Source organism: Botryllus schlosseri, chromosome 11, assembly GCF_051294905.1.
Source record: "Botryllus schlosseri isolate E-star chromosome 11, Bs_hap1, whole genome shotgun sequence".
Classification (NCBI taxonomy): Eukaryota; Metazoa; Chordata; class Ascidiacea; order Stolidobranchia; family Styelidae; genus Botryllus; species Botryllus schlosseri.
In genome coordinates, this window is record NC_137246.1 from 2,625,667 (window position 1) to 2,651,900 (window position 26,234).

At 41.6% G+C, this 26,234-nt stretch overlaps 2 protein-coding genes and 1 long non-coding RNA gene across 14 annotated transcripts in view; all 3 read right to left on the reverse strand.

The window, feature by feature from the left end:
- Nucleotides 1–937: 937 nt before the first annotated feature.
- LOC145450896 (uncharacterized) lies at nucleotides 938–3,668 on the reverse strand. Its single transcript, XM_080329396.1, has 3 exons — nucleotides 3,281–3,668; nucleotides 2,908–3,153; nucleotides 938–1,798 (listed from the first exon to the last, which is right to left on the reverse strand). The coding sequence occupies exons 1-3, from the start codon at nucleotides 3,393–3,395 to the stop codon at nucleotides 951–953; spliced, it is 1,209 nt and encodes a 402-aa protein (XP_080185522.1). The 5' UTR covers nucleotides 3,396–3,668; the 3' UTR covers nucleotides 938–950.
- Nucleotides 3,669–13,451: 9,783 nt separating this feature from the next.
- LOC145450874 (uncharacterized) lies at nucleotides 13,452–15,313 on the reverse strand. 4 transcript variants are annotated; one of them, XR_013918620.1, is made up of 5 exons: nucleotides 15,258–15,313; nucleotides 14,868–14,945; nucleotides 14,399–14,485; nucleotides 14,138–14,226; nucleotides 13,452–14,077 (listed from the first exon to the last, which is right to left on the reverse strand). It is a non-coding gene; the product is annotated as an uncharacterized LOC145450874 (long non-coding RNA). The 4 variants fall into 4 exon arrangements; XR_013918621.1 differs by lacking the exon at nucleotides 15,258–15,313 and having other exon boundaries at nucleotides 13,452–13,886; nucleotides 14,014–14,077; nucleotides 14,868–15,248; XR_013918619.1 differs by lacking the exon at nucleotides 15,258–15,313 and having other exon boundaries at nucleotides 13,452–13,951; nucleotides 14,014–14,077; nucleotides 14,868–15,248.
- Nucleotides 15,314–17,462: 2,149 nt separating this feature from the next.
- The window catches only part of LOC145450737 (ral GTPase-activating protein subunit alpha-1-like), a 76,037-nt gene continuing 67,265 nt past the window's right edge, over nucleotides 17,463–26,234 (reverse strand). For all 9 annotated transcript variants that reach the window (XM_080329242.1, XM_080329244.1, XM_080329241.1 and 6 more), the window contains 8 exons: nucleotides 25,818–25,997; nucleotides 24,829–24,952; nucleotides 23,419–23,574; nucleotides 23,093–23,251; nucleotides 22,713–22,840; nucleotides 21,110–21,516; nucleotides 19,925–20,198; nucleotides 17,463–18,822 (listed from right to left, as the gene is read on the reverse strand). In XM_080329242.1, the coding sequence (XP_080185368.1) occupies nucleotides 18,630–18,822; nucleotides 19,925–20,198; nucleotides 21,110–21,516; nucleotides 22,713–22,840; nucleotides 23,093–23,251; nucleotides 23,419–23,574; nucleotides 24,829–24,952; nucleotides 25,818–25,997 (1,621 nt within the window). In that variant the 3' untranslated portion in view covers nucleotides 17,463–18,629. The remainder of the gene's footprint in view (nucleotides 18,823–19,924; nucleotides 20,199–21,109; nucleotides 21,517–22,712; nucleotides 22,841–23,092; nucleotides 23,252–23,418; nucleotides 23,575–24,828; nucleotides 24,953–25,817; nucleotides 25,998–26,234) is intronic.

Consider the following 26,234-nt stretch of genomic DNA (forward strand, 5'->3'; position numbering starts at 1 on the left):
GAGCTAAAATCACCGCTTTTCCCTCCGAAATACCCGCCGGAGCGTCACTTCTCGGCTAATTTGCGGCATATCGCTCGCAATTTGATCTAAATCTGACCTAAATTTTCAAAAAAGAGGACAAAATCTCAAAAAAGAGGACAAAAGGGCGTCCTCCGAGGACACTTTCAAAAAAGTCAAAAAAGAGGACAAATCCTCTTAAAAGAGGACGTATGGTAAGCCTAATTTATTATCACAGCCCTAACGCTTAGCGCAGAGAATTATCATAACTTATCTTGTGGTAACGGTTAATAATGGTAAGTTGCATGACCCAGCAGACGAGATAGGCTATATACAATACATATGAATGGTCATGGGTTATATGGGGCGACACCGGTGATATTGACACTAAATTTACTGGATTAATACGCAAGAACGACCAGACTAATGGCATAATGTGTAATCAATGGGCAGTGGACACGAGCTTCGCGTTTTCTATTAGCGTTTGCGTTTTAGTGCTCACGATGACATCTGCATCCTAAAAGTAGATCGCGCCCAAACAAACAATGTGCGCGCTTCTGTAGATGACTAGGCCTACATAGCTCCCTATCTCCCCATTTGCTATTAAATTGTTACAAAGGGAATGTTTGTATTCACGCACTCAAGAAAAGTACAGGTAGTATATAGAACACAAGATGCGAGTACTAGAGGAATGTACACAACGAGACGTGTATCATCTAAAAATAGTATATTGAACGCTCTCGTATTCGACATTTCGTGCTGGTGACGTCATATTTTGTGTTACGATTGTTGATATACGCTGTTCTTTCGAATTCTCTACTAGTTGCTGACGATTACCCCTGACGAGTGTCAGCCGAAAATATTCGGGTTCATTTTAATATGAATATACTATTCAATTGTATATTGAAGTTCTGTACCTCAAAGAAGCTGTTCAAACGAGATTAGTGTATATGCTAAACAATGCTCAAGCAGTCGGTATACAGCGGATTCCAGGCGGTAGGAAGTTGCTTCAACGCTCCCCATCTCAATGCAGCGTTTACGGATTTGTGGTGAGCTGCGGCATACATGTAAGGCAAAGCTTCTGGAAAAATGAACGGCACCACGGTCTCAGAAACACTCCGGTAATTTGAGCCATAAATATTGCGCGGCAGCATCTTGCGAGCATATGCCTCACTTGTCAAATTAGTGTCTACTTCTCCGTCGTGTTTCTTTGGCAACGTATGATAAACTGTGTCAATGTCGCCATCGTCAGACGACATTGATAGCGGACTGGATAAATCACTCCTGGGCGGAGACGGCGGAAGACTGAAATTCGATGATGCCTGGAATGTTTTCTCGTTTGATGGCAGTTTAGGGCTTTTCGCGGACAGTTCGATACTTGTGTCGTCGCTCGGACGCTTTCTATTATGGATATTCGTTGGTTTATTGTAGCTGAGATTCGTAAACATGCTAGAATGCACTTCAGCCGCGTACGCAAGAGCAGCGAGACCGTCGAATCTGGCAACCGTCTTTGTTTTGACCGCAAAATATTCACTATGACGCAATACTCCACGATTTTCGTGTTGTGCGTGGTTGTCAGTGTCGACAGCTGGCTTCTTGACGTGTTCCATTGCGATGTGCTTGTTTAGATTTGCCTTGCGACGAAATTCTTTGCCACAATCGCTGCATACAACTGCTTTAGCTCTCTTTCTTGTCTGGTCGCCCGATGCAGGGTTGCTGATGGCAGTACCTTGAGGTTCGTCAGAGTCTTGCGTATTCTGGATCGGAGTTGTAGGCTTCTGCTTGGCAGAATCCATGTTTCCTGCGATAGAACGGTTCGTAAATTGAGTATCAAGCACAATTCATCGGTGAGATGGCATTTTTATGATATCGTATACGAGCTTCACAAATCCGGTATGTATGTTTGGATAATTGTCATTGGTTTATTAGTAAATTTTATCAGTTCAATACACCACAAAAAATGCGATACAATGAAAAGAAAGGAAGGTGTCGAAGCGACTAGGAGTTGTCTATGGAATCAGACACCCACCTTGGCCTAAGCGATGTAAAGAGGAGGCATGCACACTGAATGAAAGTAAGAAAGATAGTATAGAAAAAGGAAGCGACAAGAAATACGGCGGCATGGTGCATTGAATGACATATTCTCTAAATACGCATTTCAATTGAGACAATTTCAAGATATTATAGCCTATATCGTGACGACCAAGTGGAAAATCTAACTTTCAACGGCTTGACTACAGAGCAGTCACATACGAACCACTGGATTTTCAAAATTCGCAACTAGAAATAGAGCTAACGAGCTTTGAAATCCTCAACTAACTAAATCACAACTGCCTACCTATGATTCAATTCCGAAACAACTCATTCATTTTTACATAATCGGATCGGCTTTCCACATAAACTAAACATAAACATGAAATTGGCGGATTTTCGACCCCTCAAACCCACCGCATGGCTACCCCACTATTAGTCGGGATGACCCAGATCAAGTAATGGATGCAAGAACAATCCACAACACAACGTCGGTATCACGGTTCACGCCAACCGACAGCACGTGTTCTCTAGATTCGGGCAACTAATTCTTAATGCGCAACTAGAACTGCACCACTGTTCAAAATTCGCAACAAGAACTGGAACTACTCGAAAAACCAGTAGTCAGTTTATCGTCAACCAACTAGTATTGATAATAATTTGCCTATATGTCTGCAATTCACAATATAAAGTACTGAATATTGGAGTGTAAGGTTGCGAAGAAATGTGCCATTTCAAAAGGTAAATACCAGATATAATTCTACATTTATTTGATACTATACCCTACCCTTCATTCTAGCCAGCATAACTGTCGAAACAGTTGAGATTGTTACGCGTGTGAAGTGATTGAATATACGAATATACTAGTGAACAACATACCTTTAGGCTTGTGCCATCTTCGATGCGACGCGAGGTTGGCCGGGCAGTTGAAAGACTTTCCGCACTCTGGACAGCAGTACCGCACGTTCTGTATTCTCGTGCATTTGTGACTCGCTAATTCGCGGGGATCGGAAAATGCTGAATGACACAGCTTGCAAGTGAAGTCTTGGCACAACATTGTCCCTTCCATGGTATTGTTATTAGGCGGTCTTTCAACCGTTGATGTAACAGGAAGAATTCGAAGCCCTGAAAGAAAAACACGAAGATTATATTCGAGTCGGTGTATATGCCGCAAAAACATCAAGGACAAAAAGATACAAAGTCCTATTCCTATATTCGCTATCTACAATAGAAGGCTTCGTAGATCTCTTACCAAGTACGGGACTGGTGATTTCTTCTTTCGGTACTTTCTTTCGTGCAATCCTCGGCTGCTTGGGTGATTTCATTGCGGCTGGACCAGGATCGGTTAAGTTACAAGCAAAAGTCATAGTCGAAATCTGCAGATGAAGTAGCCCAAGTTAAGACTGCTTCGCCTCGAATGGTTCGAACTTGATAAATGTTTCTCGATGTCACAGGATGCTTATATTGTATTGGCGTAAAAGGAACAGATACCGGCAGAAGGTGAGAGATTACTGACAAGTGACTTGCGGAGGGCTAGAGAAAGGCGCCCAAAGGATTCGCCTCTATCATCTCTTTACCAAACCGTCTCTGCATGTCCGCGTAATCTTTCTCAAGAGTAATGGGAGAGGTTGCACTGTGACATACAAACGTGTTGACTTGTAAAGCCCGAGGTATGGTAAAGGTGTGCTGCAACTAACGGTCGGCAGCAGGTGCCACGTGCCCGTGAACGCCGCTTTGCCCATTTAGCATGACACGCGAGGGTTATTTGTTTACAGAGAAATACCGACGTACTGGATACCATCTGGTGGGAAGATGTCGCGTTATTTAACTCTTTACCGGCATGTTGCAATCTGCTGAAAATCTATGAGATATCAGACTTTGGATAACGACACTTGATAAAGGTAGCGTCGTATGTCGGCATTGTTCTATCCCCGTGGGATTTGCGAATAGCGCCAAAATATTCCTGGCGACGCCTAAGATACGCTATACTATTATATCCATATGAGTCAATCTTCCAAATGAAAAATATTGGCTTATACACACTATTTACTTTTCACTGACACCACGAAGTCAGCTGTGTGCAGACTTGTACAACTAGATCATTCTAGTTGTCTAATTAGAGCGAAATACCGGTAGTCTAATTATATTCTAACTCGTGCAATGTTTCTTTTGTTCACATTCTAAATGTAATTTAATTTGTGAAATGTTCCCATGCTCTAATTTTAATTCTAATGTAATTTCTGGTTTTCCTGCAAATGCCACGGGAGAACTGTATAGTGCGAAAAGAGCCAAGTTTGCTCTTCAGATATTTGCCAATCCCATGCTTATGACGATAAACTCTGATTTGATATGAACTGAATAACTTGATACGATTTTCAAATTTTCGTGAATTCAGTAATTCTAATCCAATTTCAAAAAAAAACTGTGCATCTATAGTTCTAATTCTAGGTAAATTTGAAAATATGAAAATACTATAGTTGTCCAACTCTCGTTGTGCGTAGCTGAAAACCTGATTGCTGTGTGTGTTACGTTTCTGCCCAAAAACTTGGGCTAACGAGAAACTGCGAGCTGGACGGAATTTGACAATCGTTCAAATTTTTCTTGGTGTGATATATCTTATGAGTTGCAAGTGATATCCTCAAAGTCACAGGTTAAAATTCGACAACTTTTGTTTGCGCTAGATTCTTTAAAACGAACAGCGAGGGAACCCGGCATCTGTCGATCGGCGATTTCGCTATGTCGACAAACCCGCGGCTATTAGGAACAATAATTTTAACCCGCACGTATTCATCGATGAAAATACCGCGTGAAGCCAGCGCGATACGATAGCGTCAACATTACGGGTTAAATTCCCTGTATTATGAATCTACGATTTGTCAAACTTACGCCGGGAATTCAAGCTGGCTTTCTTAAACCCGGCAGATGTTAGGCAGGGCGAATGTTGCAGTCGCTCGCGCGCGTTATCAGTACTTTACGCAGGTCGTTGGAGAATACCAATTCAATTATCTGCCCTAACATCATTTCGGTTCCCGTGACGTGCCGAGAAATAGATTTTATCACGAAGGGATTAAGGCTCCGCCAACTCAGCAAACTGAAGTCACATACCACGGTGCATTACAATATGGTCTGGGTGATTGCTCGATGTTCATCTGATATTACGAGTTAAATTTTATATTTGTTATATTGCAGAATATTTGCAAATATTGTAATCTCCTGTGTCAGCGTGTGTTTCCATTCAAGTCGAAGTACAATCAGTATCAGTTTATTAATATTTTCATCATTTCAAAACACCACAAAAACTACAGTGAAAAGATAGGAAGGTGCCGAAACGACTTGAAGTAGTCTTTGAGATCAGACACCAACCTTGGCCTAGGCAAAGTAGAGAAGAGCCATGTTCCCTCTAATTTTTGACGAGTCTGCGCACACCTACTAACTTACTGCGCAGGCCCTTGCACAACAGTGCGTAACCTAAAAAAAGGTCATCACTTCGAATTTTTTGTGCGCAACTTAGATTTTCTGTGCGCTGAGACCGTGTCAGTACTGCGCATTTGCACACGCGCGCAGCTTAGAGGGAACATTGGAGAAGAGGCATGCACAAGCAATTTATACTGAATGAATACTAGTCAGCCCTCCAGGTTACCGGAGTTCGATCGGACATATTGACCTCGCCCATCAAGTATCGAAATATGCGTCGTTTATTTTCATCACTGGTCGTTTTATCTTAATGTTACCCTTATTTCCTTACTTCCAGTGTTGTACATACCTCTTTTTGACATCGCATGCTAGGCCCATGAGGGGTGTCTGATTTCAAAGACTACTCCAAGTCGTTTCGACTCGTTCGTATATATTCATTGTATCACAGACTCGTGGTGTTTTGAAATGATAAAAATATAAAACTGATACTGATCATCATACAGTTAGAATGTATGCGTTTACGCTTCTTTGGCCTTCTTACAACCACATTATACGTATCTGACGACACAAATTTGAAAAGATGCACAAATGCGACGAGCGATAATTTGATTCAATCTCGGTGATAGATGTTACCCGCTGGCACACAGTTATGTCAATCCTCAATAAGTCACCGCGGCATTTATAGATTTAGGTTCGCATATTTCATCAATTTCCGATTAAAAACAAAAACGCCATTTCATGAAATTGTTGGGAACTGATTTGGATGTGCAATTTTTACTAGTAAGTCATGTGGGCTTCAGTATACCACCGCATCCTTTGATCCAGGTTCAAATAACTGGCGGACGCACGCCGTAGATTATGGCCTATCTGCGAATTCTGCATGCTATATCCAATGTGGTGTATTGCATATAACAAACATGGTAAACCACAATCACCAACGTAACAAATGTGCAGCAGATAACACTACACGTCCACCGTATCGCTTATAAATTAGTCATTGAAAGCCACGTAAGTTATTCATGAGAGACAATCCCGAGTCGATGATATAATTCCTTTGCACACGCAGACGCGAGTGATTAGTTGATCATCCTGTTATCCTAATCAAGTATGATTCTATTTGATGAACACTCATCCACTCGAATTATCGAGTGTACACGATGCAGCAGTCGCGTATTTTATTAATTAGCAGTGTAATGATCACGTGGCAAGAGTTGAACTTTCCTGGATTATGAGCAAATCCCGGCGATGATATTGGACTATTGTTTCTTGGAATTCGTGTGGCGACATATGCTGACTTTGATAGGTGTATTTCTATATTACTATAAAATGCGACCAACTGTTGTGGTGATTTCTCATCTGTCACCTGATCCGTATGTGTTGTTAATGTAGAAATTCTGAAGTCGACTTCGGTCGGTTTCGAACCCGCGACCCATTGGTGTTGCAGCCGCAGACAATACCACCACGCTATCTCGCCACATTGGATCCGTATGTGAGTGTTGTGCGTTGGTGCATGTTTCAAAGTACACAAGTGGAAGTAGCATCGTTCATAATCGGGTGCTATGCATTCTCGGATAAATGAAGAACCTGTGGCCGTATCTGCCGCACCTCGAACGCCCTCAATAGGGGTCGAGCTCGAAGGAGCATAAAATATTTCGTAAATTAACATAAATTACCGATTATTTTGAGAGAATAATTCAACTTGAATTTTTTCTTTGCGCGCTTTGATCTCGCTACGGATTCTAACATGGGTTGGGTATCCCTCAGCCCCAAGAAAAATATACGCATAATTTATCGAAATAGGCATTTTGGAACTAGCCATTACCGCATCATTCACGACACACCAAGACATATGAAGTTCCGGCCAACATGTGCAACTACACGAAATGTACTGCCAGGCAGATTGCGAGGTGATTTTAATAATTTTCTTTTAGTTTTGTGTGGTAGATTTGTGGCGAGATGGCGAAGTGATATAATCCGCAGCTGCAACACCAAAGGATTGCCGGTTCGAGTACGACGGAGTTCAACTCCAGAATTCCTACCTACGTGTTGGAGGTTTATCTCGGCTCCTCCTCGCCATCTCATCCGTGTAAGCGGTGTCTTATAATAGCCTAGAAGTGGGCCGTGCTACAAGTCGGCAGATACGGAATAAAAATGAGGAAAATTGGCCTCGTGTAAATGACCATGACCATAGTAGCCTAGTCGACAAACAAACTCTGGTAGATTTGGACGATTCCAATATCTCTTGTAGACGGGAGCCCACGAATAACAACATGCAACATAAGTAACGGATCGTTAGAAGATATAAGAAAAGAAATAGGAATATGCACAATAATCAATATTATTGACAAAATACAGTTATGAATTTCAAAAAAATCACTTTTGCGTGACAAGACTACAAAATACCAAATTTTCATATCATGAAACTGACATTGTCGAGTAGTGTTGAAAAAGCCGGTTATAAAAGGTTCGTCTGGGTCTGGCGAAGCCCCATAGAAGTTTGGTTGATCACTCTATGCAGAGCCCAGCACCACCGTTTTTGAAGCCGGACGAATTGCTGCTAATACAACACAGATAGCCTACGTTAGGAAAAATCTGTGGCGCGAGGCATTTTTTTGTTCTGCTTGGCGAAATTTTATTGGTACGCATTGCATGGGCGCACCGCACACGTGTCGTGACCAGGACCGTAACTGCCGCACCCAAACCCCCCAATTGGTCTGGGACCGAGCTCAATGGGGCCCCAAAATTATTTCGTGCATTAGCATAAATTATAGAGTATTTTTTGAAAATTTATGCAACTTTTCCAAAATTTTTGCGCGCTGTGCGCGATTCCAAGTTGCCGCATATCTTGATTTGGGGGTACTCTTGCCCCAAGAAAAAATAAGCAAGATTTATGGAAATGGGCATATCGGCGTTGGTCATTATCGCGCCACGATGTACCAAGACATATAAAGTTTTAGGCCATGTAACATGCGACTCCAAGAAGTGTGCTAGAACGATCGGCAGCGAGAAAACCTTGGCCGAAAAGGACTGCCCTAATGCTGACCGAAAACTTCGTTATATATACAAAATACATATAGGTCTAATTGTCCAAAGGCGTCCAAATAACTGGCGCCGAATGTTCCTGTCTTGGCAATCTGAACCTCACAAGTCAAATACCATCCCGCAGTGGAAAAGTTTCCAAGACACCTCACTCAGCTCTACCGGTAAATCTGATTACGTGAGCAGAGAGGACAAGAAATTGATAGCAATATATATGCAATTCCCGATCCTATTGACCGATTTTATCATGGATTATCGAAAATTTTCGCGCTTCGCGTTGGCTAACTAAACAGTACGGCTAATTTCGTGGCAAAGCGAACGTGATTGGGGGTAGGTTTATCACCCTATGGGAGCCCAAGACTCAATTTTTTTAGGGGCCTGACGAAGTGCTGTTTCGCTCCTGTCAAAGGGGTATACGCCCGAAGATGTTGAATTATTATTGAGGGGTTCTACCTTTTCAAACACGCCTCACTCAGCTCTACCTGTAAATCTGATTAGGTGAGCAGAGAGAGAGTAAAAATTGATAGCAATATGTATGCAATTCACGATCATATTGACTGATTCAATCATGAATTATAGAATATTTTCGCGCGTCTAGGCCAGAAAAGCTGACTCAGTAAACGGAGCCCCATCTTAGATGATAAGTAGCAGTAAACAGCGTAGAGCCTGAGGGGGGTCTGGGTGGCGAATACCCCCAGAAGTTCGGTTTATCTTCATATGGGGGGCCCAAGACCAACATTTGGGGGGGGGGTGACGAAGTGCTGTTACGGCCCTGGTCGCGACTTTATGCTATCGTTCTATTGAACCATTGCAAATAACAGCAATGCTACAGCAATGCAACTACTGCTAGACCCAAGGCCCGTCTCTCAATTACACTCAGTAACTGTCAAACAAAACACAAAAGACTTTGTATATATGCATATGCATACTTTTAGACCAATAAATATATTCGAAATCTAATTTATCAAAACTTTTCGTTCAATGAGGTACAAACTTACGACTGGAAATATTGATAAGTATGTTTCAAGATGAAAGTTAGCTACTCAAAATTTCAACCCCGATTATATGCCATTTACAATTCAACGATATAATTTATATTCAACTAATATTTTTAATTCAAACCTAATATTTTCGGGTTTTCATGAATTCGTGAATTTCTACTACTTCCTGGCGATTGCCCGTGACAAGTGTGAACCTTAAATATCGGGCTTTATTTCAATATGAATTATTCATGGTATATTGAAGTTCTATGCGTCCAAGAGTCTCTTATGTTGTTTATAGCCTGTCCTTTGGACAAGCCAGCCATGACTCGATATATCCATCGCACTCCAGAAACAACTAGGCCTACAATATCTTTTTGTTCAGAGGGCCGTCGAGCCAGGATCGTGACCAACCGCTCGATTCTCAAACACAAAATTGTTGATCTTTATCTTGAAAACATGAAGAAGTTGAAAATTGGCAAGTTCGTGTATTAGGCCAATTTTAGTCGCTAAACAATTGTTTCTTAACCTTTACTTATACCTGAAGAACCCTCACGCTAATCTGCAAGCGTTCGCGGAACCCCAAATTTTCAATGAGTCACAAATACAAAAATCTATCGCATTACTTATCTGACACGTGGCTATATAGATTACTGGTGCTAAAAACGAACTGTGCATCAACATAGCGTTAAGAACAAAGCGAAAACACCGTAATGAATATTTATTGAAAAGCAGTGTGCCTTATGCTTTTCCGCCTCAAATACCAGTTCAGCAATGCGAGGCTTTACTTTGGAAAGTGTCATATCGCATTGGTCGGTTAAAATACAACAGCGTGATTGCAAATGAGTTTTAATATTTTGGAGACAGATGCGGCATTTTAGAAGCACGCGGATTCAATTTCGAATGCCAACCTTCCCTGCGCAGTGCGCATACGACATGGGCCACCAACGCAACTATCATAATTCGACTGCCGATCGCGCCCAATTGCCACAGTCGATGTTGGCTAAGACGAGTGCAACATCACGAATCATATGTCTGAGTTGACTGTGTGTCGTGCCGTCCAGTAAACCCGTGCGATTCCTGGGAAATCCGGCGTTAAGAATCTCTGCGCTGAACGAAATACCTGCCAAATTTGTCACCGTCCGTGCATCATTACAACACACGCGCCGTGCAGTCGCGCAATTTAAATACCGTATTTTCCTGGACAAAAGTGTGGGTTGTGTCGGGACTATGTCCATTGTCCATTGTGATACTGTGAGCCTTCACATCTATTTTAGCGGTCTCTTCTGATGAGTCAATACTTACAACGCTTGCCTCGTTGCTGTGTATCAGTCTCTGTTAATACCTGTAAGCAGAATTGCTCAATTACGAAGCACTTCTACTTTATCGGAGTACTCGGGTAGGCTTTGCCTATTGCATTTCCTATTCCTGAGGATGTGTATTTCTACATACCACTACCCTGTGGTATGCCTACGTTTAAACGAGGATAAGTACGGTTAGAACTGATTACATATTCAAAAGCAAGGACGTAAGTTGGTATGGTCATTGGTCATCATTTGCCCTCACCGTGTTCCGGTTTGCCTAGATTGCCTAGAATGCGCCATCGATTTGCTTTGAGGGTGGAGATGACATAAACCATTTTGGAAAGGCTATCGAGTATGTGCCATCATTTTTATCCTCTAAGCCATCCCGAAATGCTGAGCACCTAGCGGGGAAGCCGCGACTACCATGTTATAGCCTACGTTCAAGTCTTGGTCTCACCCACCCGAGGATTGAGCTCACGACCTACCGATCAAGAAGTCTGACGCTCTACCATTGCGTCCCGACCCAATTACAGCATCGGAAAAAGATTCGCAATTATTTCCATTGTGGTAGATTCCAACTCCAGTGCATTGGCGGCGACCACCAACATTCATGTAAGAATTGAATGGTAGGATTCATATTGAAACAAACCCGAATATTTTCGACGTACGAGAATCAGCCCATTTCAATTGCATGGACCTGCTAATGTTCTGTACCTCCAACAGTCTTTTCATATTAGAGAGAAAGGCAACCTTTCGGCCATTGCCGCAAACGACGCCTCAGCATGTTCAAGAGAAAACGGTCAAAGTCGCTCTATTCTCGTTCAAAATTCCCGATAGAGTCAACGGCTGCACAACCGCACCGACAGTTAGGCCTAGCACCAGATAATACATCGAGTCAACAATCAGCAGGTACGACAACGGCCGAGCACTGCACCGAAACAACAAATCATGCTATTTTTAGCAACTCGTGCCCGTCTCATGGGAACACTAGGTATTCTAGAGTGGATGGATACCTCTCGTTCGTTACAGATCGTTCCCTGGAGAGGGGTGTTAATCCAAGGTAAACGCATAACCGAATGATTTCCATCTTTCGTCGGTGCACCTGCGGCATACCAGATTGGTGAATTGCACATCCCCGCGAAACGCTGTATTTCCAGCAACACTTACGGGCCTGAGGCGCTGCACCACATCGACCTGGTGCAATTATCCATAGACAATATATATACAAGAAGTCTTGCGTCACAGATCCAGACATACAGGCTAGATTTTCGTACTCCTGGTAATTCGACTTCATTAGTCATTTTGCACAGGCTTACCATATTTTCAGATCCGGAAAGAGGACATTTTTACAATTAACAGAGGTTATGTTATCGCAACCATCGTTACGACCTCATTATTACCAGTTTTGCGTATGGTGAACGCTTAAAATAGACAGATCTTACAACTTACAACTAAGGTCAATGTAGAGGACCCTGTTCAGGGGTGTCAAACTCAACTTGCGTCGCGGGTCCGATTCAAACATTTAGGGTGGATTGCACAGATGCCGATTGAAAAGTAATCACCGATTGCCTTAATCGGCGATAATTTAATCAGCGAGCAAGGTCACCTGGTGACTCTGTGGTACAGATACGGATTCGCCTGTGAGTTATCTAATCGCGGATTACTGACGCAAATCGACGCAAATGACGTACGTTAGCAATCAGCTGTTTTCGGTCGGTGGCGATATGAACTGTGTCGTCATAGGGGAGAGATGCGCTCTTCATAGATATGAATGTTTAGTTGATGTCATGTGCGTATAGCAGCTAACTAAACTGTTGCTACTGCACAGTGTAAGGTTATGAACGTCAGAACAAACGTTTTGAGGTTATGAAAAGAGGTATTGTAGGAATAGCGTACCAAAATCATCGTCTTATACCGGTATTGCTGTGCCAGAAACTCTACTGCAAATTTCGTATATTGCAGGACATTTATCTCATTACTCAGGGATATCTAGAACTAGATAGATACTTTCAGATATAATTTTATTTTCCGTTTATTGATGCATTAGTCATGATAGCCGCTTCACCAATGTGATTATATACAAATTAAGTTCATACACACACATTTTCATACGATTTTGATTTCTCCAAACCTATGACAATTGGCTCTGCAGGAGTGTAGAAGTAAATTTCAGCCATTGCAAGGATCTAACTGTTGTGCAATGTGACGATGTTATCATATAATAAGTCATATGCATACTTGTGCTCAAGTGCTGTAATACATTTATGTTACAATTTTGCAATGCAAAGTTATCTGCTGTTACCCATTCGAGTAATCTTGTTTGTTGACAGCCAAACCCCACTTCAGTTTATCAAGAATTTGGTCAACCATAAAATTCAATACAACCTGTTTTATAGAGAGCTACATTAATGTAGTGCAATATCGACTGAGAATAACAATGGATCCATACCTCGATGTTAAATGTTCCCTCCAGATGTTAAAGAGCCTAGCAGAAGAGAGAGTGCCAGTAGATTGGTCAAAGACAGAGCAAATCAATCCATTGAAATATACCCTGGAGGTTAGCGACACCGATAACGTGACGGCACAACCGAGCACAACTTCAGCGCAGACAGATTGTTCAAAATCACTTCTCTGGAATGTCTTGAGTATTTCATCTGGTGTTTGAACACAATAACCACACATTCAATTCCTCGTCAATTATTTTTATTACGAGATCCAGTAGCCTATGCTGTAGTCAGAATTGGACAACTAGAAAATCAGCTTTTCAAAATTAGACTATGATGATAATTATGGCTGCATATTTTTACAAATTAGAATAGAATTATAGACACCGTGGTTATTTTTCAATTAAATCAGAATAGGGATTACTGAATATGTGAAAATTTGGAAATTGAATCTGCACAACTCGCTTAGTATTGTAGAGTTCTACTGTAGAATTTTCAGCAAAACCAGAAATTGAGTTAGAAATATATTGCTGGCATTTTGCAGTTACTATTCTAATTATATACAGCCAATTAACTAGTTGTCCAAGTCTGGTTTTTGTGCTATTTCGATTCGTTGGTGTATCTTCTCAATTTTGCAGTTCTTTTTCCATTTCCAGTTTCTGGTACTTGATATGCATCTGTAAGTCAAAATATTTCATTCTGATATCATGCTGCTCCTTTGCCATTTCCAGGACGCTCATTTCTGAACACCACATTTTGATCACCAACATTATAGTTAAAATAAGAATTTTTTCATCAACACACCTGGCTCTCTTTTTCAAGACAATTGGCGTTGAGCTTTTTGTGTTCTCTGTTTCATCTTGCATGTCTGAATGTAGTAATGAATAAACTGTGGGTTGCATCACCATCATTGTATGCTAACACTTACCGGTCTGGTGTTCTATCCTGAAGTCTGTCGAGGGAACTGAAGGAAGCGTCACATCGCCATCAACAACGAAAGGGCAGCAATTTCATTGGCTGCAAGAAAACTATGGTTAACAACAGTTGTATTGATTCAATAGAGTTCAAATTCAATAGAGCAATGTTAATGTCAATCAAAACAACCCGCAATGTTCTATTTGAAGTATTCGTGTGGCTATGTTAGTACCAACACGATTCATATGGATTTCAAATTAGTGCCTCAACTTACCATCGCTGTTGTGACATGAAGAACCCGCCTCTGTGTTCCCATCCTCGTCGATGATGAAGGTGCAAACTGAATCTTTAGAATATGCATCTGAATAAACATTTTATTTAAAAATTTTTTGAAAGATACATTAGAAAAGTTACTTTCAAATTATTTTTACACGGATTATGTTAACCTCGCGAAACATAGGAAGGATGGATGACTAAAATCATGACTTGACTCGAGTTGGAATAGGATGAATGGATTTGACTCGAGTCACTGCTTCAATATGGCATACGGTATGAGAAATTCTGACTCGAAGTCAAATCTTCAAGTCAAGTTGCAAGCCTAACAATAATATGGCCAACGATACTGCTCAGGCACCTGCACTGCACAGTAGCAAAGCCAGACTGTTGCAAGTTAAAATTGGATGCAAGTTCCTCTGCCGTTGGTTGTAACATATTAAAAAAGTTTATGTCCTAAATGCACTCACCATTGTTCGTGTGACTATCGAATACGCAATCGTAGTCATACCGATGTTTCAAACATTCAATTTGAGATGGAATAAGGTCTGAAAAGTGATAATAAATATACCAGTGCTATAAAAATCAATTGCAGATTGATCAAGGAGTGGTTCAGATTAGGAATTTGCCGAGCAGTGTTCCCCATGTGTCGTTTTCGTATAGCTGATGACGTGCAACAGTCTCTGGATATGGTTAGTTTGTTGGGCATTACAAAAATGTTTTTCATGATCATCAAAATTTGTCTATTCAGTTCAAAACGAGCGTGAAAACGTGAGTATGAAGCACGCAGAGAGTCACGATAAACACAGATGGAAACAATACATCTCCTGCGAATTTTAAAGAACTGCCTGTAAAATTACCTATTGAAAACCTTTTCCAAGGAGTTCGTCAACTGGAGGTCCGGGCCGTTCGACGCGCCGTGATGCTGCATATATCTTTTTTGCTTTTCGTTTCAAATTTTTCAATACATTCTGGATTTGGCCAGTTGTACGGCTGCACGCGCAGGACCAGTATTCATAGCTGCATATTTCTTACTGATTACATCTCAGGCCGCATCTTTTTGTTTTGCCATCAGTCTTTTTGTCTTCCTTGGTTTCAATATAATCTTCTATCAATTCAATTATTCCAAACTTTTCCTGTCTGTTGCAATTTTCCGTCCTCGTATTTTATTTCCAAAGTATACTATCGAATTCTGTACACTGTACAGTCTGTAAAAAATGTCATACCAATAATCCAATATGGAATCGGTGTCTCGTGCACACCAAAGATTATACTTGCTACACACAGGTGTGACGCTGATAACTGTCTTGGCACACCAAAGATATTACACTAAACGTACCGGGATTCCAACCCGGCCAATAATCATAGCATAAGTTACTATCGGTTGTGGTAGGCCCACGCCGATAATATGCGCCAACAGTTGTAGTAGTGTCTGAGTACAATATTTTCAGCTAATACCGCAACTGCGCGTCAGAACATCCAGTTAACACCATCTCAATACCAAATACTAGTGTACCTATAGCCAGCCCGGACCGCAGTCAACGCGAAGCACACAGCCGATTAACTTTCTAGACACCTCGCTCGGCGGATAACATTTGGCCGATTAAAATTCACCGATTAGTGGCAGATCGGTATCTGTGCCACGGAAGCCAGCCGATTACTGACGTTTAATCGTCGATTAGGGATTAATCGACATCTGTGCAATCCACCCTTAGATAGCTCGCGGGCCGCACCAGGCAAATTATTTCCTCAAAATCCAAGCCCGTGTATATTTACTTGAATAGTTCATTATCAGGCCTGTGTACCTACGTGCGTAGGCTACCTGATATAGAAGTGCGACGGTTTCGCATTTTCGCTTCTGCGAATAAAATTTATTTCAAATATGCTGAATAATACAAGAATTTTTCAAATCTGCTCATAATTGACCGGATGAAATGGTCTGGCAGGCCGTATGTTTGACACCCCTGCATTAGTTTTTACAGGTGCAGTAGTTTATAGTTGTAGCTTCCTCATTGCACCTTCAGCTTTCACAGACCCTATAAAATAGGGGTGGCCAACTTTCTCGGCCGAAGGGCCACGGGCCGCGAAATGTTTTCAAAGTGTATAGGTCAATAATATTGTTACTGGAGAATATTGCGGGTCTGCATCGCTGGAATCAGTTTGCGAGGACAGGACTATTCGGCGCCTGGACAAACCGATATCGAAAGCTTCGGCCAACATGCGACAATCATTTTGTGCCTGGGTTTCATAGTCGGCGGTCTTTCTGCGCGAGCTCAAACGCAAGGTCGCATGTTGAAAGAGACTTTCTCTCGTAATTGAAAATGTAGTTAGACCCAATCTGATATACATTAGGCGTTTTTTTCTTCATTTGCATGCATGAGGGTTAACAATATTACAAGCAAAAATCGAGTGACAACATATTGCGCGCAGCGTGAAGAAAATTTTTACTTTAGATAAATCTACCGCAAAATATAACACTGTATTGTGATGAACGAAGATCTATCAAAAATGCAGCTGGAATGGATCTGCTAATGCGTCGGAACTGATATTTTAGTCATCAAAATCCCAAGTGTCGCGGCCAGACCAATTAAATTTTTGGTTGGCCTTGCAAGTTCACAATCTGGACAATCCAATTTTGATTATATAACCAATTCCGAAAATTCCCTCGCAAACCCAGGTTGGCCGCCCCTGCTTTATAACTGCGTTGACCCTAGTTTAAGAGCCCCCGCCCTATAGTTCAGGGTGGGTGTCACATTAAAAGATTAATCCATTTCTTTTTGACGCCCTCTTATCTTTTCACTATATCTCAATCGCGTGGTGGATCTGATGAAGATCTGAATAAAATAACTGACGAACTAACCAGGGTCCGACTCGACTGTAATATTACGCCATCTTGCGATAGTAGGCATACGAAATGATTCCACGCAGTTATTACATTTGCCACCAACGCCTCCGTTCAAATCCAGCCAAAAGAAGGTCAACACTTGAGACGCATCCAAATTATGATCTCACTTGCCGCAATCCTAAACTCATCAACGAAAATCCCTACCCGCAACACACAGACACCGTGTTATCATAAAATTTATTACGTAACGTCATTACCTCTGCATCTGTAGACTTTATTTCGTTATGATCGGCGACACGAGTTCGAAAAAAAAACTGCTCTGTACTAACGGCGAAAGAAACAGCGGAAAAAGAACTCGCAAGAAAAAAGAAAGAGTACACGTCTCGATATAGCGAGCGGATGCGATACTCGGTAGCACTTCACGACACAATGACAGCAGAGTAATGTGCAAGTTGATTTAAGCGCGAATACATAGCAGGGATATCTAGTTCTACATATCCCTAGTTGATAGCCTGCGCGCGGAACGGTGGTCGCTAGAGCCCAAACGATTATAATATCGAGTCGATACCACACTTTGAACGGCCGAAGTGGGAATATCCATCAATTTCTTTTAGCTTACAGTTGTCCAGATGCAGCCTTAGTGTATTTCATGTCCAAGCGTAGCAATGGTTGTGAAGCTGTTCGAAACAAGGCTCTGACGTTTTGGATATGTGCCTCAAGGTAGATGCCATATCTTTTGAATATCGGCTGGAAATATTGCGGTGGGACTCTATAAATCCAGTCATAAAACATAACCGATCCGAGACTAACGACATGCGACAAGCTTTCCGACCAGCGGTCAGCATACCACATGCCGCAATTTTCGCAGTTCACATGTCTGTTATAGCGAACCGGTCACGCATGACACGCACCTTGTCACTAAGAGAATTAACGAGAATTATAGTCTCGATGGTATTTTCCATTGCGGAAAGCTGTGAACCTCTCTCGGTCGTATCGTGGCGTACGAAACTCGTAGTTCAAAGCTACATACAGTGACATATCAGTAAAGTCGCAATCAACCAACAGCATCGTCACAAAGTGCAATAAAACAGGTATTGTCGAAAAATACCAAATTATCATTAATGTGACGTATAACTGGCATTGTATTCTTTGTGGTCGCATAAAAGGTAGAAATCTGAATTTTCCACATCTTCCATACTGGTATAACGTCGTGATACCCGACCTAACATTCGATCCAGAAGAAAACAATCAGACACTCGATTTCGCCCAGCCCTACCAGTCTTTAGGAATGGTCGAGGCAAACTATCATACAAATCTTCTCGGTTGCATAGGACAAAGTTCTAAACGAAACATTTTAAAACACAAAATCCGACATCTACACCCATTTTCATCGGTTTGAATTGTGCGTACGCAACGGGGTCGACTGGGCGTTCGGGTGATGGAACATGGAAGTGTTTGTGACATGATTGGACGACTTGGTCGCGGACGGAGGGGGGCTGAGCAGGACGCCCGCGCTCGAAGGCGGGGCTGATTTGACCGGGGTGGTCGGAGGCTTCCTGTGCGTCCCGGAGTTTGGTAACCTGAGAAATGGGAAGGTTTTTACCAGGGTTGTAATGACTCCGGACACGACTCGAGTCAATTTGTGTATTGACTCGACTTATAGTCGACTTATTGTGCATGACTCGAACCAAGTCATATGACTCGAGACTAGGACGGCCAAGACAGACATTTCATTGTAACTTCGAAGAATACTAAAGTCACCACATCATTGGTATTTCATCTATCACTCCTGATACTTGGAAAATAGGGCCAGAAACTGTTAGGACTGAGGAAAATTACGATGTTATGAATACGAGTCATTCTATATCACTCGAGCAGAGTTGAAAAAGGGGGTTGACCCTGATTGAACTCAAGTCACAACACGATGACTCGGACTTGACTCGGTGGTTTATTGAAAACGTCTAGCCTTGACTCGAGTCAAAACTACAAAAGTGAGATTGACTTGTGACTCAAAACCTTGTGACTTGTTTACAATTCTGGTATTTATCAGATCGAGTCTGGCCAAATATTTGTTGTTAATGATAAATATCATAGAACAGTACGTTCATATTGAAATGAAGCCGCATATTTTCGGCTGACACTCGTCAGAAGTATTCGTCAGCGACTACTAGAGAATTGGAAAGAACATTGTATATCAACAATCGTATCACAAAATATGACGTCACCGGCAGGTTTGTGCAAACTTTTGAAAAGCTTAGTAGTTCTAACTCTGGTTCTAGTTGCGCATTTTGTGAATCCAATAGCTCGTACAAAGTTTTTGGATGGGTTCAGTTCCAGTTGCGGTTATCGAAAAGTGATGAGCTTTAGTTCTAGGTGGGAGTTTTAAAAAGTAAATAGTTAAAGTTTTTATTCTTGTTGCAGATTTTGAAACTCCAGTAGTTTGTACAAGTCTGGTCACGAAATGAAATATAAAATAATCGACTTGATAATATTTCAATTAAATAATATATTCATACTGAAATGAACCCGAATCTTTTTGGCTGACAATCATCAGGGGTAATCGTGTCAGCAGATAATATTCGGGTTCACTGCTATATAAATATATTATGCATATTGAAATTCCCGTACCTAGAAGATCTTCTACTATTTCGATGCGAAATAGCACAAGGCTAGCTAACTCACTTTGAAGACGGATGCATTTTCGACACGGGAATGTGTATCTTCAGCGAGTCCGATATACCGGTGGGTTGGGGGGTGCTTTGCTGGTGCTGCATGTTAGGAAACAGAGACGCTATCGTAGTCCCGTGTGACGCGCTAGGCTTAGGCCTAGGGGTCGACAACAAGTGGCCGCCTTGCAGCTTGCTGGTCAGCATGTGAAGAGCGTTGCTGGCCGACGAAGAAGAATGGGCAGGCTTGCTGTTGGATATGATATGTCCGGGCGTGTACCTGGGTCCCGCTGAGTGGATGGAGACGGTTTTAGTTGGCGAGCGCGAAAACGGAAATATACGGAACCCGGGAATTGTAGATAATCACACAACCGCAAGACAGGGACCTTCCATCCAAGGTAACCTGGTCACAATATCGGACTAACAACAGTAATAATACCATAATTTATTAATAATATAAATATAATATAATAATATGGCGACTGATACACAATCTCGCCTAGTTGATGGTTAAGTGACAACTGCTTTTTTTCATAAAAATGGGATTGAATTAGTCAGTTGTGTCTTAGTTAGGGTAGTTAGTGGATTATTAAACGTCGTTATATATAGTTCTAATTGCGCATTAGGGCAGTTCAAAAAACATTTCGTTCAGATTTCACTGGCCACTTGATAAAATTGTTAGGTTGGTGAAAACAACGCTGCACACCAACTTTGGCTCAATTCCAACCGGTAGATGCGATTTTCTTGCCGCACAAAGTTTTGAATTTATCATTAAAAAATAAAAAACAGTCAATGTCAACCCCATAAAATTGTTAGGCTGTCAGTAGAGATGATGCACACCAAATTTGGCACAATTCCAACCACTAGAAGCGGAATTATTGCAGTAGAAAAATTTGGATTTGAATAAAATAGTATTTACGGTGGCTAACTATTTACTTGTTTATTATAAAATCATGGAATTAGAAATTTTTCTACTGCAATAACCTCGATTCTAGTGGTTGGACTTGAGCCAAAGTTGGCGTGCATCATCTCTTCTGACAGCCTAACAATTTTATCAAATAGCCAGTGAAATCTGAAGGTTTTTTTAACAACCCGATTGTGCATTTTGAAACATCAGCAGTCTTCTTCAATCGTGTTTTGAGTGCAAAAAGTGATCGGTGTCACAAAGAGGCAGTAGAAATACAAACAAGACACGACCCACCTTCTTTTTCCGGTGATGGGGGATCTTTAACTGGCGAAGGTACGGGAGTACCGAACGAATCATCGCTTCGATCACAAATCGAGTGCTCCACTTCCAAAACGGGAGATAGAGGATGATTGTTATTATTGTTAACATTATTGTTCAAATGCGAAGATTGAGAAGACATAGGCAGTGATTTTCCAACGACGGGATTCACCCCTGCGGACGCTTGTCCAGCCCCCGTGTCCGCGTGAGGCTGGGTGGACTGGGCCGCTTGTGGGGCCGGGCGTTTCGTTGAAGATTTTGGCGCAGATGGAGACTTGGCCGGTTGTCCGGGACAGAAGAGCTGGGACGCGTAGTCTTCGAAGGTGGTGTCGTCTCGGAACTGGTCGATGATCTGACGGAGGTATTTGGCGCGTTCTTCGTAGCTGAGGTTGTAGGTTGGTCAAGGATATGATCAGCAGATGTTGGTTTTTAAGTCGCAATAATCGAATGACGTCGATATTGAAAGTCCGACGGTAGGAATTGGAAAAAACGAATCCAGACATGCAAAGGTGTTCAGTAACACATCACATCTACTTTTTCAGAGAAGTCAACGCGAAGCCTTCTCAAGTGGATGTGTTGTAGTACACATCCACTTCTACCTTGCGGTTTTTAGAGCGATACTACTCACATTTTTCACTTTCGATTTTGTTAAGTAGAGAGTATCTTTTGAGTATGTTCGCATAATTTATAGGAGTGAAATTGTCATGACAACTGACCGAAATGGACCCTGTATCATGATAAACGAATACTTTTCTAAATTAGTTATATTTTCAAAAAATGAATTGGCCACATAATTTATTTTGAACTCGCAAGGTCAAATTAATAGCCTGACTGCGAAATTTGGTGTGTGAATGATTAAAAAGAAACAGACGCAATGGCGTACCGGCGAAAGTGGCCAACCCGCACATTTTCTTAAATCTTTGTAAATTAATACATGGTATTTCGTGGCAGATTGATTTAACTTGAATTTATGACCAGCAATATATGCAAGTATCAATATTATTGACCGAATGCATTCGTTCTCTTCAAAATATTTCAAAAAAGATTTCAAAAAATCAACGATATGAAATAAAACTGATTCTTCATGACATAAATGTCAACGATTTTGGTGCGTCGTACCATAATTCTTGCGTTCACCATTACCTAATTTACCTTGAAAGCGAAGGTCAAACCGCAAGTGGCCCACACAATGATTTGGGAAACCGCATGTGGCCCTTTGACCAAAAAGGTTAGCAATCCCTGATCAACACACCGAAGAGCAGGACTCAGATTGATCGAATTCCTAGCTTCCCAAGCAAGAACAATTTAAAATTTCCATTCCGCTTTCCGTAGTTTAAGCCGAGATCACGATCAAAGCGTAGCGTCAGCAGTCGCAAGAGCAACCTAGATTTCAGTTCATTTTTCAAGACAGATCGACCAGATCGGCTTTTCAATATGACACAGCAAGCAAGACAGAAAAACTCCTATATTCGATACAAAACAAATTATATCGTCCTGACATTTTGAAAAATTACCGTCATGGCATGACAAGAAAAAAAGCGCTATAATACAACATGATATAAAAACTTTCCAAGGATACAATGGCTGATAGAGAGAAAGCTGCGACCTCTTCGCACGGCCCGCGTTGATGGCGGTTTCGCGAACCAGCACCGGCAACACCCTCGCGTTCACGATAGCCCCGTCAAAGAGCGGACCGAAATACGGCACCTGAAACGGATCGGATGCAAAACGCTGACCCCGGTCCTCAATTTATACACTTGAATAATATATTCATATTGAAACAAACCCGGAAATTTTTGGCTGACACTCGTCAGGGGTGATCGTCAGCAACTAGTAGAGAATTGGAAAGAACATTCTATATCAACAATCGTATCACAAAATATGACGTCACCAGCTTGGTATGAAATCTAAATATTCAATGCTATAGAGAAAATAATCTATGAAGAGGCCCAAACCCACCTCGTCTTTCTTATTGATCTGTATCCTGTACAGCATGTGTTTCATCGGGTAGATGATGATGAGAACGTCTCCGAATTCCGTGGGGATGATACCTCTTCTGTAATCTCTCCCGTGCTCGGACCACACGATGTGCACCTCGTCGTTGCCGAGATGCTTCAACTGCGAATCAAATGTTGTTTAATGCCTTTAATAAGCAAAGGCAAGAAAAGTATTACTCCAGAACCATACTCAAAAAATCATCTATTCAACTCGAATCATTGACATAACACTCCATTCAGATTGGAGCGGTCGAATCATTATGCTCAGCCACGCCCGTCTACTCTTACCTTGATGTTCCTAGAATCGTTGTTGGTCGATGGAAATCTGGTGGAAACATGGAAAACGACTTCCAACGCCGATGTAGCGTAGTACGGACACGTGTTCCCGGTGCTTCCGTCGGAATTGAGCTTCCCGCGGAAACCGCAGTGTGTCTTCAGGTCGACCTTGACGCGGAACAAACAATGTCGTGACAAATCCAAACAAGGTACTGACGTTAGATACATCACGGATTGGAGATATTGATAGTCGCAGAACATGTACGGATGTACGGAGGCTTGCACGCAATAAAGTATGTTTGACTACTATGTATTCATATTGAAATAAACCTGAATGTTTTCGGCTGACACTCGTCAGAGGTATCCGTCAGTAACTAGTAGATATTTTTTCAAAAGAACTTCGTTTGTCAACAGTCGTATCGCAAATTGTGACATCGCTTACATAAAAAATTCAAATATAATCGATGCTTAGGCTCAACGTACTATTATTAGTTGATAGAAAACCCCTGTCGGCATAACCTGGGTTGCCGGATATTGATAAGTCTCCATGGAAGATGGAACGGCCTCTCCCACCCGACGACGAGAAATCTGTCCTATCAAAACTTCTCTCACAAATATCCCTTTTTCTTTCAATATGAATATATTATTGCTCTCTACCTCGAAGAATCTTTTCAATTCGTTTACTGCGGATTTTAGGATCGAAATAACAGTGGCAGTACTTCTTAAACCGAGAAAAGGAGTCACGTGTACCGTGTTACAATGATCTATGTTGGAACGAAATAAACGAGCGGCTTCTGGTCAACAGGAAGCAATTTAACATTATATTTACATTATTTTTTCTTTGTTACATTACGCCCGTCATTGAAACGTCATCAGTTGCGCAAATTTTTGTTGCGGTCAAATCCGTGGAAAGTTACATTCATCTTTCTCTAAAGTTGCGCTAAATAGCTGCATTTATAGACGTGTTCCTTGAAATTATTAGGGTACAAGATGCCAGAATCGATCCGTATCCAAGGCACTATAGAAAAACTCGGTGTTGGCGACTCCAACAAAATCAATAGCTTGAAAGAATTGACCCAGGGAAAATGTAATTTTCGGCAGTCTAGCCTGAATGTATGTCAAATCAGAAAGGACCTCAAATTTTAAACGACAGTGAAATAATCAAGACAGAGTGCCACATATTTCCAGTAAAAAGTTGGTTGCGTGAAAATCAAAACACTTGCCAAAAGTTTCATAAAAAATGGAGAAAAGTTACAATATAAGATTCCATCAAACAGCTTAAAACACAATACTACATAACTTTTGAGCATTTAGGAAGCAGTTGGTAGCTGTAAAAAAAGTTGCAAAAACTTGCCCTGGCCATCGGATTACACTTTACAATATACACGGAATCAGGAACACATTATCAAACTATCAAATTACCTCCCATCCCAGACCGGACACAAAACTTTCGAAATCCTTACTGCCAGCAGTATTTGATAAAATCGATAATTTGTCCTCCTGCCCGGGAGCGATGTATATGACGGCCACCTTGTGTGTTTCGCGGCTGCAGTAAAACAGGGAGGACAACATTTAATACAATCGAACGATTTTTCAAAAACTGGCCATATCCAATCCCATTTAGGGCAGTAAGAGATAAAAATGCACAGGGTGAATCAATTTTCCACTACACTATTGCCTTAAAATTCATTTGCTTTCCAAATTGGACTACAATCACAATGATAGCTACACAGTTTGTTTTTTCCAAAATAGATTAGAATCACAATGATAGCAACCAAGGTTGTAATGACTTGAGTCATGACTTAACTCGAGTCATTTTCTCAAAATACGGAAATGACTCGACTCGACACAATCTGTGTACTGGCTCGACTTGAACTCGAGTCATCGCGCACGACTCCAGCCAAGTCATATGACTCGAGACTCAGATGGCCAAGAATGACATTTCATTGTAATTTCGAAAAATAGTTGAGTAACCAGACTATTGGTATTTCGTCTATCGGTCCTGGTACTTGAAAACTGCTAAAAGTGAGGAAAATTAGTATATTACAAATGCAAACCATTCGATTTCACCAAACAGTTATAAAAGTGGGTTTAATCAAGACTTTAACTGAAAACTGAGCGGTCAACACAATGACTTGGACTCGGATTCGAGTCAAAACACTATGACTCTAGACTCGACCCTCTACTCACTGACTTGGACTCGGACTTGACTCGGTGGTGAAATGAAAATGACTCGACTTGACTCGAGTCAAAACTATAAAAGTGAGATTGACTTGTGACACGGAGCCTTGTAACTTGGTCACAACCCTGACCAAGTAACAACTACCATTGCAAGTCAGACATCAGTGAAATTCAACATCCCTAATCATAGCAAGAAAGGCCAGAAATTACAATACAAATTGACGGCTTACGAGTTCCTCGAATCGAGATTTTTTAATTCCCGGAAGAGACGCTCGTTCTTCTTGAGCAAAGTCGCTCGTCGTCTGTTGTCCTTCGTTAAAAAGGCCGTCTGCGAGATCAGCAGCCTGGACTGGTGAAACGGAGATTTCGACGCGGAAAAAGTGGGCTGCCGCGCCGCGATACATTGACAGCTGGCAAAAAGTAAGATCGCTACAGGACGCGACATATCATCGTTTAAAGCTACATGACATGGTCGCTGTACTATGCGATTGTAAGACAAACTCGCAAATATTTGAACTGGTTTTCAGCAAAAATTACACTATTTATAATAATGTATATCAAGGGGACTGGCAAGTCAAAAACCTAACTTTCAGATGGCTGCCCCCATCACCATGAAATGCTCACAGTCGTTAGATGTTGATATGCTA